This window comes from Dreissena polymorpha, chromosome 2 (assembly GCF_020536995.1).
Source record: "Dreissena polymorpha isolate Duluth1 chromosome 2, UMN_Dpol_1.0, whole genome shotgun sequence".
Classification (NCBI taxonomy): Eukaryota; Metazoa; Mollusca; class Bivalvia; order Myida; family Dreissenidae; genus Dreissena; species Dreissena polymorpha.
Window position 1 is genome coordinate 92,376,863 of NC_068356.1, and position 15,015 is coordinate 92,391,877.

General features: G+C 35.0%; 2 protein-coding genes across 5 annotated transcripts in view; both read left to right on the forward strand.

The window, feature by feature from the left end:
• The window catches only part of LOC127868056 (geranylgeranyl pyrophosphate synthase-like), a 14,684-nt gene extending 9,169 nt beyond the window's left edge, over window positions 1-5,515 (forward strand). For all 4 annotated transcript variants that reach the window (XM_052409639.1, XM_052409640.1, XM_052409638.1 and 1 more), the window contains 4 exons: window positions 268-328; window positions 1,632-1,710; window positions 2,971-3,188; window positions 3,834-5,515. In XM_052409639.1, the coding sequence (XP_052265599.1) occupies window positions 268-328; window positions 1,632-1,710; window positions 2,971-3,188; window positions 3,834-3,918 (443 nt within the window). In that variant the 3' untranslated portion in view covers window positions 3,919-5,515. The remainder of the gene's footprint in view (window positions 1-267; window positions 329-1,631; window positions 1,711-2,970; window positions 3,189-3,833) is intronic.
• Window positions 5,516-8,347: 2,832 nt separating this feature from the next.
• On the forward strand, window positions 8,348-14,573 carry LOC127868057 (uncharacterized). The gene is made up of 3 exons (XM_052409642.1): window positions 8,348-9,283; window positions 12,390-13,396; window positions 13,588-14,573. Exons 2-3 carry the CDS (start codon window positions 12,445-12,447, stop codon window positions 13,938-13,940), a joined length of 1,305 nt encoding a protein of 434 aa, XP_052265602.1. The 5' UTR covers window positions 8,348-9,283; window positions 12,390-12,444; the 3' UTR covers window positions 13,941-14,573.
• Window positions 14,574-15,015: the final 442 nt, after the last annotated feature.

A 15,015-nucleotide genomic window follows, 5' to 3' on the forward strand; every position in this document is an offset into this window, starting at 1 on the left:
CCAAATTGTGATGAAGCATTAGTTCTTAGAGTGCCATGCATTTACTAGCACATGTTCTTCAACTGAGCCTCGTTCGGAACGCTGCTAAATTAAAGTCTTATGTTATGTCTTTGAATATATATAGTATGTCTTGGTAATTTTTTTTAAGTTAAACATGCCCTTTTCTTTGCCTATGGGTATGCTAGTTAATTTCTATTTCATCAAACTAGATTAGTTCTGCAATGGAATGGCAGACTTAACACCAAAATAATTGTTTTACATTTTCAGAAACTGGTGGTTTATTCGGACTTGCAGTAAGATTAATGCAGCTCTTCACAGAGAATACAAGGTGAAACTTTTTCAGTGCTTGCATTTGCTTTAAATATTGCTGTAAACATTGATAAATTGAATAGCTTATTTGAAATGTGTATTGTGAAAACATTTGGATTCAGCTTCTGTTTTCAGATGCCATGACCATGTACACGAATTCAAAAATGTTGCCTACTATATATAAGAAATAATATAAAGCCTAGAGAACACTGTTGATAGTGAACATATGTAATAACAAGGCAGGTCCCTAAAAAAGGGGGTAAATTAGTCCCTCTTAGTCCATGATTATTCCATGGAGTCTGCACAGGCTAATCAGGGAGGACATTTAACACACATGCATTAAGCCCTTTTATCCATTGTGAGCTTTCTGAATGGCTGAATACACTGTCAATCAAATTTTCAATGTAATTGTTTCATCTACCAGCACATTTTATAATGAAATCCTAGTAAAGAAGTGAAATATATTATGCAGCCTTAGTAAACAAATTCAATTGTCATAGTAAAACAAGTACAATGCATTATGTAACCCTAGTAAATAAGTACAATTATTTATGCAATCCTAGTAAGCAATTACAATTCATTAGGCAATCTTTGTAAACAAGTACAATTGATTATGCAGTCTTAGTAAACAAAGTATAATTTATTATGCAATCTTTGTAATCAGGTACAATTCAGTATGCAATCCTAGTTAACAAGTGAAATTGTCTCTAGCTGCTGCACAGATATACTATGTACAGGGAAGCCTATATTATTTGTCGGGCATTCATTTTCATGGATTTTGTTTGTCCTCTAAAGCCCAAATTAAATGCCCAAGGAATGTTCAAGTCGTATATCAGACATTGAAAAAATCCACAAATTTTATATACATGTATACAAAAATGACAGATTTTAACAGACCTCTTAATTTTTTGGACAAAAATAATTGAATCTGGCACAAAGTCTGCTGTGTTTATTTTATGTGACCAAACTTAATGGTCATGCCATAAGATTGTATTAATGAGATATATAAATTAATTATAATAATTCATATCCAAGATATGTGTCGCATTCTGAGAAAACTGGGCATAATGCATGTGCCTAAAGTGTCGTCCTAGATAAGCCTGTGCAGTCCGCACAGGCTAATCAGGGACGACACTTTCCGCCTAAACTTGATTTTCGGTAAGGAGGGACATCCTTGAAAGTAAAAATACCAAAAAGGGGGAAATTGTCGTCCTTGATTAGCCTGTGCATACAGCACAGGCTAATATGGGATGACACTACGCACATGCATTAAGCCGAGTTTTCTCAGAACACGACTCATATATTTCCATGTTTGTTAACAGTGATTTTAAACCATTACTGGACAACTTGGGGCTGTACTTCCAGATACGAGATGATTATGCCAACTTAAATTCGAAGGAGGTAACTATATTTGAGCCTCACTCTGGAAAAATGGGGAATAAAGCACGTGTGTAAAGCGTCATCCCATATAAGCCTGTGCAGTCCGCATTGGCTAATCATGGACGGCCTTTGCCACGTTGTCTGTATTTTTGTTAAGAAGAGATTTCCTTCAAACTTAAATAAGACTGTGTGGACTGCACAGGCTTATCAGCACGAAACTTTATGCACATGCATTAAGCCCCATTTTCATAGAGCAAGGGTCAATTACATAATTACATTTGTAAGACCATGTTTATAAATTGTAAATTGTTCTGTTTTACATTAAAGTTTGTTTTTTTGGTATTTCTCCAGCATCCAAATAATACCTGATTGAATACTGATAGAAACTTTAAATATTTAAGTTAAAACCTTAGGAAATAGTCCAGTATCTGCTTTTACATGATTTACGAGATTGGATATTAATCGCATATTTGGCTCACTTCACAAAGCAACAAGAATTACTCCTAAAATGTATAGTTTCACAAATGAAAGGTAGGTTGTTAACATGCACATTAGACATTGCAAAATTAGATCATTATACAAATGTACATATCTTCAAAAATCGATAACCCGCATATTTGCATTCAATAGTAATTAACCCTTTGCCATTTAGATACGTATTTTCACGCATTTGTTGTCCCATAGAAAACTATATTGAATTAAAGACCTGTATTACAAGATTCAAGTTCTGAAGGCCTCATTACCCACCCTTAGATACTGATGAGCAACAAACAGCATAAAACCTGAACAGACTGCGAGTAACTGGTAAGCTGTTCTGGTTTTATCATGGTTGCAAAAGCCATTTTCACTTTGCTTCTGAGTGGAAAAAGATTACCAGGATAAGTTTTTTATTAGCCGGTATTAAATGCAAAACAAATGAGCCTTGGTCTGGGAAAACCAGGCTTAATGCATGTTCGTAAAGTGTCGTCCCAGAGTAGCCTGTGCAGACCACACAGACTAATCAGAGACACCACTTTCCACATTTATTGGTATTTTTCATTTAAAGTCTTATTTAAGGAAAAATCCAGTTAAAACAGAACCTGTGGTTCCTGATAAGCATGTGCAGACTGCACAGGCTAGTCTGGGACGGCACTTTATGCACTTATATGCAGCCCTGGTATTCCAGAGCAAGGCTAAAAAAGATTTTACGGATTTCCTTAAAATAAAAATTTCAAAGTCTGAAAATGATGTTCATTTAATAGATTTTCTTAAATTTATTCATTCCATTTTCGTTACATGCAGTATGCACAGAACAAGAGTTACTGCGAGGATCTGACGGAGGGCAAGTTCTCGTTCCCACTCATCCATGCAATACAAAGTGACAGGGGAGACCACCAGATCCTGAGCATACTTCGTCAGAGGACGCAGGACAACGATGTGAAGAAGTACTGTGTGGATCTGCTGGAGAAACGGGGGTCCTTCGAGTACACAAAGGCTACTCTAATGCAGCTGGAAAAAGAGTATGTACACGTTTCCATCTTTTAGTCAGTCTTTATTTTCACCATTATGGGAATGGGGCAGGGGGGGAGGGGAGGCTCTTCTGAAAAATCACATGGTTTTACATCTTATGAACGCTGCTTTTTGCATTCTTAAACAATTTTATTACTGTGTTATAATTGTAAAACCATCGGGTATCATTTTAGATTATAGTATAAGACCATGTATCGGCATATAATCTGGTGGCCAAATGAGTTATAAGTTTCTATTTTGCCATATGCATTGGTAGTAATAAAAAGTAAATCCATCATGTTAGTTTTTATGCCCTCGAAGGAGGGCATATAGTGATCTGACTCTCCATCTTTCTGTCACACTTTGTGTTTAGGTTTCGAAAAATGCTCATAACTTCTATGTCGCTTCAGATAGCAACTTGATATTTTGCATGCATGTGTATCTCATGGAGCTGCAGCTTTTAAGTGGTGAGAGGTCAAGGTCTTCCTTCAAGGTCAAAGGTCAAAAAAAACAAAACCAAGGGAAGTAATAAGCTTTAAAGGGAGATAATTATCTGTACCTGCCAAATGATAAAAAATAAATCAATCTATCAAAGCTGTGCAGTAGGGGGCATTGTGTTATTGGCTAACACATCTCTTGTTCTATATTCTTTCCAGAATCTACCGTCAGATCGAAGAGTTTGGAGGCAATGCACATTTGACAGGATTAATAGATGAGCTGCGAAAAATATACACATCTTGATGTTCGCTCCAATTTTTAGACAACCTTTCTATTCATTGGCTCATGTTTTACGAATAACATTGCATTGTTAAATTTACATAAATGCTGCCATTCATTTGTTTACATTTACTTAATATATTGAATTTACTTCATTTTTGCTTGTGCGTGCATTTAAGCGATTTGTTCACAGTGTGGAAAAGGACAATTTATTTTTGTCATTGATTCATGAAAGAATGTATGAATTACATTCAAACAAGCAAAAAAACAAACACTCCTTACTAAAAAAAACAACAACATTGTTTATTGATTATCATCATTCAAAGTAGGAAAAGTAATAAACTGTATGTAACACTTTTCATCGATTAAATGTTATATTACCAACATAATGTTTCAACTTCCTTGCTTGTCAAAAGCTTGTGTGGTCTAGTGGAAGTACATTAGTTTTTGATTCTAGAAGTTAAATGTATAAACCCTGTGGCAGACCCTTTAATGAAAATATTTTCCCTTGTTGTCACAATTATTCAAAACTATACCAAATACTTAAAGTTTTTGGAGTGATTCATTTACCGGTAATGACATCTTTCAAAAGTTGTATGCAATTCTGTGAACAATTCCCTTTAAATGTTAATCTTCCTATTTTAGTGTTTGGTTCTCTCATATTAATTTATTAAGAACTGACATTGCTAAAACTGTAAGTACAAGCTGTGAAATGTATAGTTGATACATGCTTTTCATGTATGGGTCCAAAACCAATAATGTCTGTCTGATATTCTGAGATATATTTGTAATTGTGCAATATTTCCAATATTAAGATTTTATGACCACACCGTACTATACAAATACTATAAAATCATCATTATTCAAGTGCAATTGTTTTCTTGATTTCATTGAATGACCAATCCACGAATTTAACACAAACACATCCGAGTTTGAAAGACGCAAATTCCTCTTTTTTTTCAAAATCCGAAATCTGAATGTATGTGTCTACGAACAGTCATTTTTTAACAATCACGAAATTTCATACTAACAAATATTAACGATTTTACAGCAATCTGTTCTTGCCTCAAAATGGCATATACATGTACATGCATCCTTTTTCAAAATATGTCTTTGTAGAGCTTTGATCTTTGATGAGATCCATATGATTGACAACACATTTGTTTTACTTAAATTATTTTCTGCAATTGGTAAGGTTAGTTTTTTTGTAAAAAAAATTAAATATCAAACATTTATAAAAACAGCATTCATTTTTACACAACTATATGTAAAATGTCTGGAATTTAACTATGCTCACTTTGAAGTACAGAAATACTCACTTAGATAGAATCTGATGAAAAAGCAATCCGAAAAAAATCACACTATCTTATATATGCAAGTATTCCTTGCGTAGCCATGGAAACAATATTCTTTTTGAATCAAGATTCTATGGTCTTGTTCAATGCCATATATATTCGTGGTCATGTCATGAATAAAATATGTCTTTGCGGCTTTGTTAGGGTTGCATCCATGTAATTGTCATTACTTTTTGCTTGCAATTAGTACTGCATGTACTGATTTTGAAATACATATCTTTTTTTCAAAAAGATAGTAAATATATGATACAAGCATTTCACCATTATGTGTATTAGTGTTCCTTATCACATTCTGCATTGTTCTTCATCTTGAATGAAGCCACCTGTAATTCACGAGTAACTCGTAGTCTGTTCAGGTTTTATGCTGTTTGCTGCTCATCAGTATCTAAGGGTTGGAAATGAAGCCTTTAAAACTGAAATGTAGTAAGAAAGGTCTTAAGTTATATTTAACTTTCTAAGGAACTACAAATGCGTAAAAATGCGTATCTAAGTGGTAATGGGTTATACAGTATGGTTGAATTATCACACGCTTTTTTGTCCCTGGAGAGAAGCGTAGGACCATCCAATCATGTGATCTTTCCTCTGCTAATCTGTCCCACTTTTTGTGCAGAGCACAACTTGAAAAGTATTAAAAGTATTCAAATTACACTTGATGTAATGAAAGGGGACATGACGGGAAATTGCAGAGTTCAAGAACAATAACTCTTTCAGCAAGATTCACAGAGTAATTGCCCATTTGTCCATGATTTGTGGATAGCATACCTCCCTCAGTATTGAATGTATTTAAATAAAACTTCGACCTTTATAGAGGAAAGTGAGATTAAGTGCATAGTACAAGAACCACAACTTTCTTAATAACTCTCTTAACAGGATTTTAAGAGTTATTGCTCTTTGCTTTTTATATGGTATGTTTCGTGTGTAGTGCATACATAGTACATAAGGAACTAATGAAGGGGTCTTAATATAATTTAAACATTTGGAAGACGGCTCAAAGAGAGAGTGCAAATGACAAAAACCACAACAGTTACTCTTCTATCAGGATTTTTAGAGTGATTGCTCTTTGCTTATTTTTATTTGGTCCGATTCTTTTGTAGATCATAACCAAGAGGGATTCACATTAAACCTCATATCATGATAGAGGGCAGTACAAGAAGATAACTATCAAATGAGGATTTACACAGTTTTTGTCATAAGTGCATTTTATTGTGCTGAGTCTAGCTGCTTAAGTATTCAAAATACATGTATGTAAATATTTGTTTAATATTGACTGAGGGGATTGATGGCAAGTGCAGAATGCAAGAACTACAACTCTCATATCAGTATTTTTGGACTTATTGCCCTTTGCTTATTTTTGTTGATTCCATTTCTTGTGTTGTGCATAACTCAAAACGTATGTATGGAATCAAATGCAACTTCATATAATAATAGCTAGCAATAAGGGTAAGCGTGGAGTACAAGAAACAAAACTAGTGTGGGAATTTACAGAATAATTTCCATTTAGTGAACTCTCTTGCACGGAGCATCATAATTTTAGTTTTTAAGTATGTTTTCTTTTTACAGGACATTGAGAGAAAGTACAAAATACATTTAAGTGGGTAAAAAATGATAATAAAAGGTTTTATAATCCTAAGAATATTGGTAAACCTTCGAGTGTAGCGAAAGATTGATAGTTATTAGCTTATTATACTCTGTACGGGAGAAAACTCTTGAGCCCTTACTAAATTTTTGCAAAGAGTTATGTACACTTTTACATGGACAAACACATTCGTTTAAGAACAAATCCAACTGCTGGTCCGACAAGCCAGGTGCTGCATTTGCAAGTTCGATGTAACAATGGTTCATTACAGAGCATTGAGATTAAAGGCATATTCAAGATCAATAGGAGAAAAGCCTCAGCACTACTAAATTTATTTGAAATATCATTTTTTAAGTGTGTTTTTTTTTCAAGTTTCAAACGGTATACATAATCAAGATGACTTTTCTTTGTAAAGTGTGTCCCGGTAATTTCAGGTAAAACCACAGCCAATATTAATAATTATTACTGATTCTTAAGGTACATAAAATAAGTCGGAATAATAAATATTTTAATGGGTACATCATACTACACGGGGCTATAAATATTTCCGTGCACGCCCCGTGCAGCATTCTAGCCAGGTAAATGTCACCCAACGGGGCCATTATCCTCTTTGCATGTCAACAACGATCAGAGTGACCCAAAAAGTCCACAAAGGACACGCCGTGTGAACGTACAAACATGATGCGCGATTTCGTTAATACGTTTGCATATATAAATACATTTAAAAGGTTTATGCTTCGTAGCGACGATCGTTTTAACTGTTTAATCAGAGATGCATATTAGCTGCAAAATCTGGTAATGACTGTTTGTAACAACTTCGTACATAGCATTGTGAAACAACACTCCCGCTTGTCCACTTTTGTCAACCAACTTAACTTTGCATGCTTTCTTTGAAATAATATACCAGTCGGTAAAACACGTTGTACACTGAATAGCACATTAGTGATTTACAACGTAATCATTAAAAACAAGTTCAATGTGAAAAAAATTGTTGTTTTCTCATAACGATTCAAGACCACCTACATCAGGAATTATATACAGCAGTATATTAATTGTACAGTTCTAACATGTTTCTCCCTGCATTTGTATTTCGTATGTAAAGACCGTGCTTTTCACATATTCTTAATCTACCCATCATTTTACTTAACAAAAACTGGTGTTATATGGATTTCCATATAAGGCGCATGCAACGAGTAAATTACGCACTTCTTAAACCATATTAATTAGACCACAGCAACTTCAAGTTTGTGTTTTTCTTTATCATATCAGAACTGGGACTTCTTGTTTTCAAGCTGAAGAAATATAGAATTTCAAACCTAATAAAAACCTTTAAAAAATATTTATAATATAAATATTCACCATTGACTCTCGGCATAATTAAGACTTTATTTGATTTCATTATCCACCTATCTTTGTATTACCAGTACTTGTTACTACCAACTATAACATATCAGCCTATCATAGGTTCAATTACAAAGTTCAACTGATAGTCTTCGCAATATTGAATTGAAGTTAAATGTAGACGTTTTATTTATTAATACATATTACTGCTTATTATTAGTTTTCAATTTGTTTAGTTGAGTCTAGATTTTACTCAACTGTTTGTTTTAGCTTACTGATTTTGGACAGATTTACCTCTGGAATGGACAAGTTTACTTTTTAATCAGTGCACGTCATTGATTTCATGTTTGCTTTGTATCATCAGTTCAAAACAGAACAGTAAGTAAAAGTGCAAGTGAGAACACTGACTAGTTAATCAAGATAGATTAGATAATTTGTTACCACAAATGACAGCAATTAACTTGATATAAAGTTTCACCCTATGTTAATGAAATTGTTTATGTATAATTATCAGCATATCTCTAAACCAACTATATACATGGTATGACTGTTAGTTGACAATGGACTTTGTTCTTCAGTAGATATTTATCGTGCTGTTAGTGCATGCAGCTAGCATATAATAAGCGTTAAGACGTTGAGGTTTAGTACATTAGTTCATACTTACTAAAATGCGTTTTGTCTTCATGCAACACATTCTTGTGTAAATGACACAAAGTCTATTCATAAAAGTAGCCAAAATAATACAAAGCTTTTCAATCAAAGGACAGTTTAAAATATTTATTTAAAAATGGCAACTTATGAAGGTTCTGTTAACATTAGTTCAGATGCAGTGAAGGACTATGTTTGTGGCGCTTGCGAAAGTAAACATATTGTAGAAAGTGCTGACTATTTTTGTGAAACGTGTATGACGTTTTTCTGCGGAAATTGCATTCATCATCATGATCAATTATATGCAAATCATTCCAAATATGGAAGAGGAGAAACAAATAAATGGCCTCTTGCGAAGAAAATGGAGGATTTGCTGCTGAAATGTGATGTTCACAACAATGAGCAGCTAAAAATGTTTTTCCAGGATCAGTCAGCTATGCTGCTCTGATTGCGTTTTACTGAATCACAGGTAAGGGACAATGCAGTTATTAAATAATTGTAATAATCAAGTTTTTTTCCCCACCGGTTGAAAGTAAAGGGCGTTTACAGATATCACCATTGATGTCTGTCTGTCCGTAGACACAAACTTGTCCACAGGCGTTCTCGGACTCTTTTCAACGTAAAACATGCAGGCATTGTTTCTTACGATATAATGTGCATATGCGAATTATATCTTCCTGCGATGTAACGTAAGATACAAAAGATACTCATTTTTTATCCGCGCCAAAGGCGGAGGGATATATAATTGGCGTTCGTCTGTCAGTCCGTCCGTCTGTCACAAAACTTTTTAGGGCTATATCTCAGAAACTGTATAAGATATCACCAAGAAACGTGTATGGTGTATAAATATCAATGAGGAGAAGTGCCATGCACATGAACCATAACCCTACACTTACTTTAATCAGAGTTACCACCATTTTTTGTATGATGTTACTTGTCTGGGCTATATCTCAGATACCATGCAAGACTTAAACATTAAACTTCATGGTTGTATTGACATTAATTAGAAGTGTAATGCATAAGAACCATTACACTTCACTTTCTTAAATAAGAGTTATTGCCCTTTGTTGTTTTTGTATGGAACATTTCAGGGCTATCTCAGAGTCACTACATTGTTTAAACATGAAACTTTATGGGTTCTTAGAAATCAATGGGAAGAAGTCCCATGCACAAGAACCATTACCCTGCTATTTCTAAACTAAGGGATTTTGCCCTTTGTTGTTTTTGTATGTAACGTTTCAAACCTATATCTCAGATAAGCTACACTATTTCAACATGACACTTCATTGGTGTATAGATATCAATGAGGAGAAATGCAATTCATAAAAACAATAACCTTATACTTATTTTTAGCTCGGCTGTTTTCGGAGAAAACCCGAGGTATTGTCATATCCAGCTCGTCCGCCGTCCGCGTCGTGCTAAAACGTAAACATTAGCTCTAAAATCAAAGTGCCTCCAACTACAACTTTGAAACTTCATATGTAGCTGCACATTGATGAGTTCTACACGCCACACCCATTTTTGTGTCATAAGGTCAAAGGTCAAGGTCAAAGTTTTCATTTATTCAAAACTGCGCCAACAGCCGAGCGTTGGCACCCGCTATGCGGTGCACTTGTTTTATCATATATCAAGGGATTTGAATCCCATCCATAAACAAAAGTTATTTGGCAGGGGATATCAATTCAACCAATTTGCTTGTTCAACTTAAAATGCGTTTTACATTATAATTGTTACTATAGCACTAGACCCACCCAGAAAGTTTAATTATTTATATTGACTTATTAAGTTACATTGAAAACAAGAAATTTCTTTTGAAAAGTTAATTTGCGTATATCATGACCTTGAAATAAAGGAAGAACATTTACGTACTTTTTTAAGTTATTCAATTAAAAACAAAGGTTTAAGTATTGCTGCGTGTTTTTTTTTCACTTTAAAGTCGCATCTCCCTGGTATAAAATGTATTACATGAAGTAAGCATATATTAAACCACATAATAGTGTTCGTTGATACACATTTTACTACGTGTGATCATATTATGTTTCCTCATGTGGCTCTTTATGATTTTATTCTTTGTAATCGAAACATTTGATATTTTATTTAGACACAGTTTTCTTTCCACACATTCAAATAAGACTGTTACATCCGGGTCATGCGTAAATAGGTCTTATGGCATACGCGGCCAGCGTAGCTCAAGCCCAGCCTGCGCACTTGCGCAGTCTGGTCAAGGGCTACTTTTTTGCTATAGAGAAGCACGCAAGGTGTCGTGGTATCTCCTGAGTATCTTCATCAGTATGCATATCCTGACAAGACTGGACAGATGTGCAGGTTAGACTAGCTGTATTGGTAGCATATTGCAAAAGTCCCATTTTCGCTTTACGCGGGTAATTGCATCTTAGAAAAGTGAAGTCACACTGAGTTATTTATAGAAAACTGGCAAATGTCAGTAGCCTGTTCCACTTTGCATGAAAGATTTTCAGACAGACTGACCGCGTATGTCACACATGTGTGGCTAGATAATTACAATATCCCTTCCACCATGGACACTACTATTATTTTGTCTCACAATGCAAAACAAATGGCATTTGCCGATAGGTTTGCAATCATGTCTTTTCCTAAAATGTGTGTTATTTGATATATTGAAAGCAATTCTGTGTTATCAACATAAGGCGTTGATTAATAGTACATTCCATCTTCCCCTGACGATTTACTGACCCAGCACTAATCCTGAAAGTTTTGGGGATCGAATTTTCTGGTAATGCGTAATTGTAACTGGGCCAAAATGAATATGCAAAGAGTAGTCTGCATATCCCAACACTAATTTGTGTTTCATCCTATACTTCAAAGGCGCGGTGATATTGTTAATGTTCCGGGTGTTAATGCTCAAATTAGCCAATGGAATGAACAGAGTGTATTCATTCTGGTCTGCTGGCATGATGATAAGGTCATTTAAGGTGAACGGCTGGGTCAAACAGCTACCCCAAAAATATATCTGAAACCACAAGGCTTTCGGTTTAAAATTTGGTATGTTACATTGTATTGTGGTTCTGCTTTCACATGCATCACAAAAATGTATTAATTATTTGTTCACTATATTTGTTTAGCATTATATATGCATGTACCCCTTAGCAATTTTATATTGTTGATTGTTACATAGGTATAATTGAGGATCATATAGCTAGACAAATGGATTCAGTCACACTTTAAGAATGGCATGGGGGCCTTTAACGTTGCAGGATGCCATCTTTAGATCTTTAAATGTGTCATTTTGTGAATGTATATTTGAATGCTATTGCTCATTAAATAATAGTTCCTTGAATCATGGATTAATTGGAATGAAATTTTTGGGGAATATTAAAATGATTTATTTATGCATATTCCTTTTGACAGAATCCATTGATGATTTACTTTAAGAGATAATAAAAATGTAAGTGTTGAGTTAGAAGTTCCTTTATAGTGTACATGACCTGCTGTGTATTTTACTCAATTCAACCCTGATTTGACATGTTTTATTTCATCTAAAAAAATTTAAACGGTATTGGTTATTGTGTTAATTATGATTTGTATTGCTTTTTCAGACAGTGTTCCAATGTAGCCCTAATTTCTGAGTCAGTCAAAAAGCTGAAATTTGATATGCAACAGTTGTCAAACAATCTTCAAACTGTTCTTAATGAGCTAAATAAGTTTAAAAGTACTCAAGATGCCAGCATTCAGACCTTGGAGAAATCATATAATGATGAATTGCAAGAAATCAGAGACATGCGTCAGAAATTAAATACTGCCTTGGACAAACTAGAAAATACAACATTGAAAGAACTAGATGCATTTAGAGCTGCATTGAAAACCTCTCTCAAGAAAGATATTGACAACTGTAGCAGCTTGAAGGATGAACTGCAACAACTCAATGAAGCTGTTCAGGAACTTTGCAATAAGAGCAAACAGGATCTTGAGTTCGTAGCCAGCAGGAAATGTCTACATAAAATTCAGGTATCTGAGACATTTCTGAAGAAAATTCCTGTGAAGGCTATTGGGACCATGATATTCCAGGCTGATATTGGCATAGAGCAGTATCTGTGTAAACAGTCAAGTCTAGGGAGGATAATAGACGGTATGCAGTCTCTCACATTAAAGATGAAATCAGACCAGGTGATTAATGTGAAGAGGAAGTCTGAGTATAACGTGAGAATGTCAAGTGACAAAGGTCAGATTTACAACATTCCTGGCATTTGCACCCTGCCTAATGGCCAGGTCATTCTTTTAGATAGGAAAGTGAAGCTGTTGGATCAGCATTACAATGTGTCCAGCCACTGTGATGTTTCCAGGCACCAAATAGATATTTGCCAGGTCACATCAAGTGAGGTGGCTGTGACAGTTAATAGTGCCCCTATTAGTGGTGTTGTGCAGTTTATCTCTGTGATAAATGGACAGCTGGTGATTGGGAGGAAGTTTGAGTTGCACCATATGGTTGTTGGAATTGCTCACCATAAAGGAGCGTTGTATATCACCTCTGGCACTGCACTGTACCAATACCACATGGATGGGATAATTAATAAAAGGCTGTATGAGGATACAGGTGGCTCTCGTGGTATATATTTTGTATATATATGTATAACAAAAATTCTACAAAAATTACTTTCACTACTGTGGATGTTTTAAAGCACTGATTAAATGAAACTCAATATGAAATAATTTTAAAAAGGTCATAAATGAAAAACGTGTTAAAATATTTGATTGATTATCCTGATTTACCTTACATGTGACATGTTTTGTGTTTAGCAGTGTCGAAGTGTGCAGTGAGTCCTGCTGGTGACAGGATCTACGTCACCAACCTCGACCAACATAAGCTAATCACGCTGACATCAGATGGCTTTCTTATATCCTCCTTCACTGATCCTGAGCTGCAACGACCATATGGTGTAAATGTCACACCTGCAGGACAGGTCCTTGTCTGTGGATTAGGCTCCAAAACTGTAATACAGGTGGATCGTGATGGGAAAAAGAAACTGGCAACTCTGATTTCACAAAAAGATGAACTTTTTCAGCCATTTTCTATCTGCTTCAACTCCAACATGAACTCTATCATTTTGGGACTAAATAATGTCAGAATTATGGCTTTGGAATTGCACTAGGTTTTCCTGGGCCTGTATTCACCAACCGATTCTTAGACATAAGAATAAAGAATAGACTTAGATCAAGAAAATTATGCTCAGTGTTTGAGTCTTTACAGTCTACCACTGGTGATTTTGCCATAAATAAAGCATTCTACATGAAGAATGATGTAAATAGAGGTAAGTAATGCCAACTTTGACTCAGAAATCAAGCTTAGCAGCTCTTGAATATCCAATTTAAAGAATATAAGTTATTCTTAGATTGAAGTCTAAGAATTGGTTGGTGAATACGGTCCCCGCTGAACAAAGTTGAAAATGTAATGTTTATGTTGTCTTAGAATTTATTTTAGCTCAATTGCATCGAAAGCCACGGGCTTATTGAAACATTATCGAGTCCGTTTCCTGAGCCAAGAACCAGTGCTTGGTGCCTTTGGGGGAAATCTAAAAAAAATGCTCCCACATTGCGGATCGAACCCATGACCACCAGACAGACGCCTTATCCATAACACCACGGCAACCTCCGTGTATTAGTGTTCATTATCACATTCTGCATTGTTCTCCATCTTGCAATAAGCCACCTGTAGATGACATTGTCATGGCAAAAACAACCTTCATTGTAAGTAATGAATAAATATAGCACTTGCTGCCATCAAACAGTATGGTTGAATTATCACACGACTTTCTTTGTCCCTGGAGAAAGGCATATTATAATCGCATCGTCGGACCTTCCAATCTTTCCTCTGCTAATCTGCCCCACTTTTTGTGTGGAGCTCAACTTGAAAAGTATTAAAGGGATTCAAATTAAACTTCATGTAATTGAAGGGGACATGAAGGGAAAGTGCAGAGTTCAAGAACAATAACTCTTTCAGCAGGATTCACAGAGTAATGCCATTTAGCCAATGTTTTATGGAGAGCATACCTCCCTCAGTATTGAATGTATTTAAATGAAACCTTGACCTTTAAAGAGGAAAGTGAGATTAAGTACAAGAACCACAACTTTCTTAATAACTCTGAAGAGGATTTTTGTAGTTATTGCTCTTTGCTTTTTATTTGGCCCGTTTCATGTGTAGTGCATACATAAGGAACTAATGAAAGA

Bases quoted from the DNA above. Each gene is read 5' to 3' on its own strand.
- LOC127868057 (XM_052409642.1), top strand. From the start codon at position 12,445: ATGCAACAGTTGTCAAACAATCTTCAAACTGTTCTTAATGAGCTAAAT. The intron at 13,397-13,587 runs GTATATATTTTG...TTTTGTGTTTAG, and splicing joins GGATACAGGTGGCTCTCGTG to CAGTGTCGAAGTGTGCAGTG.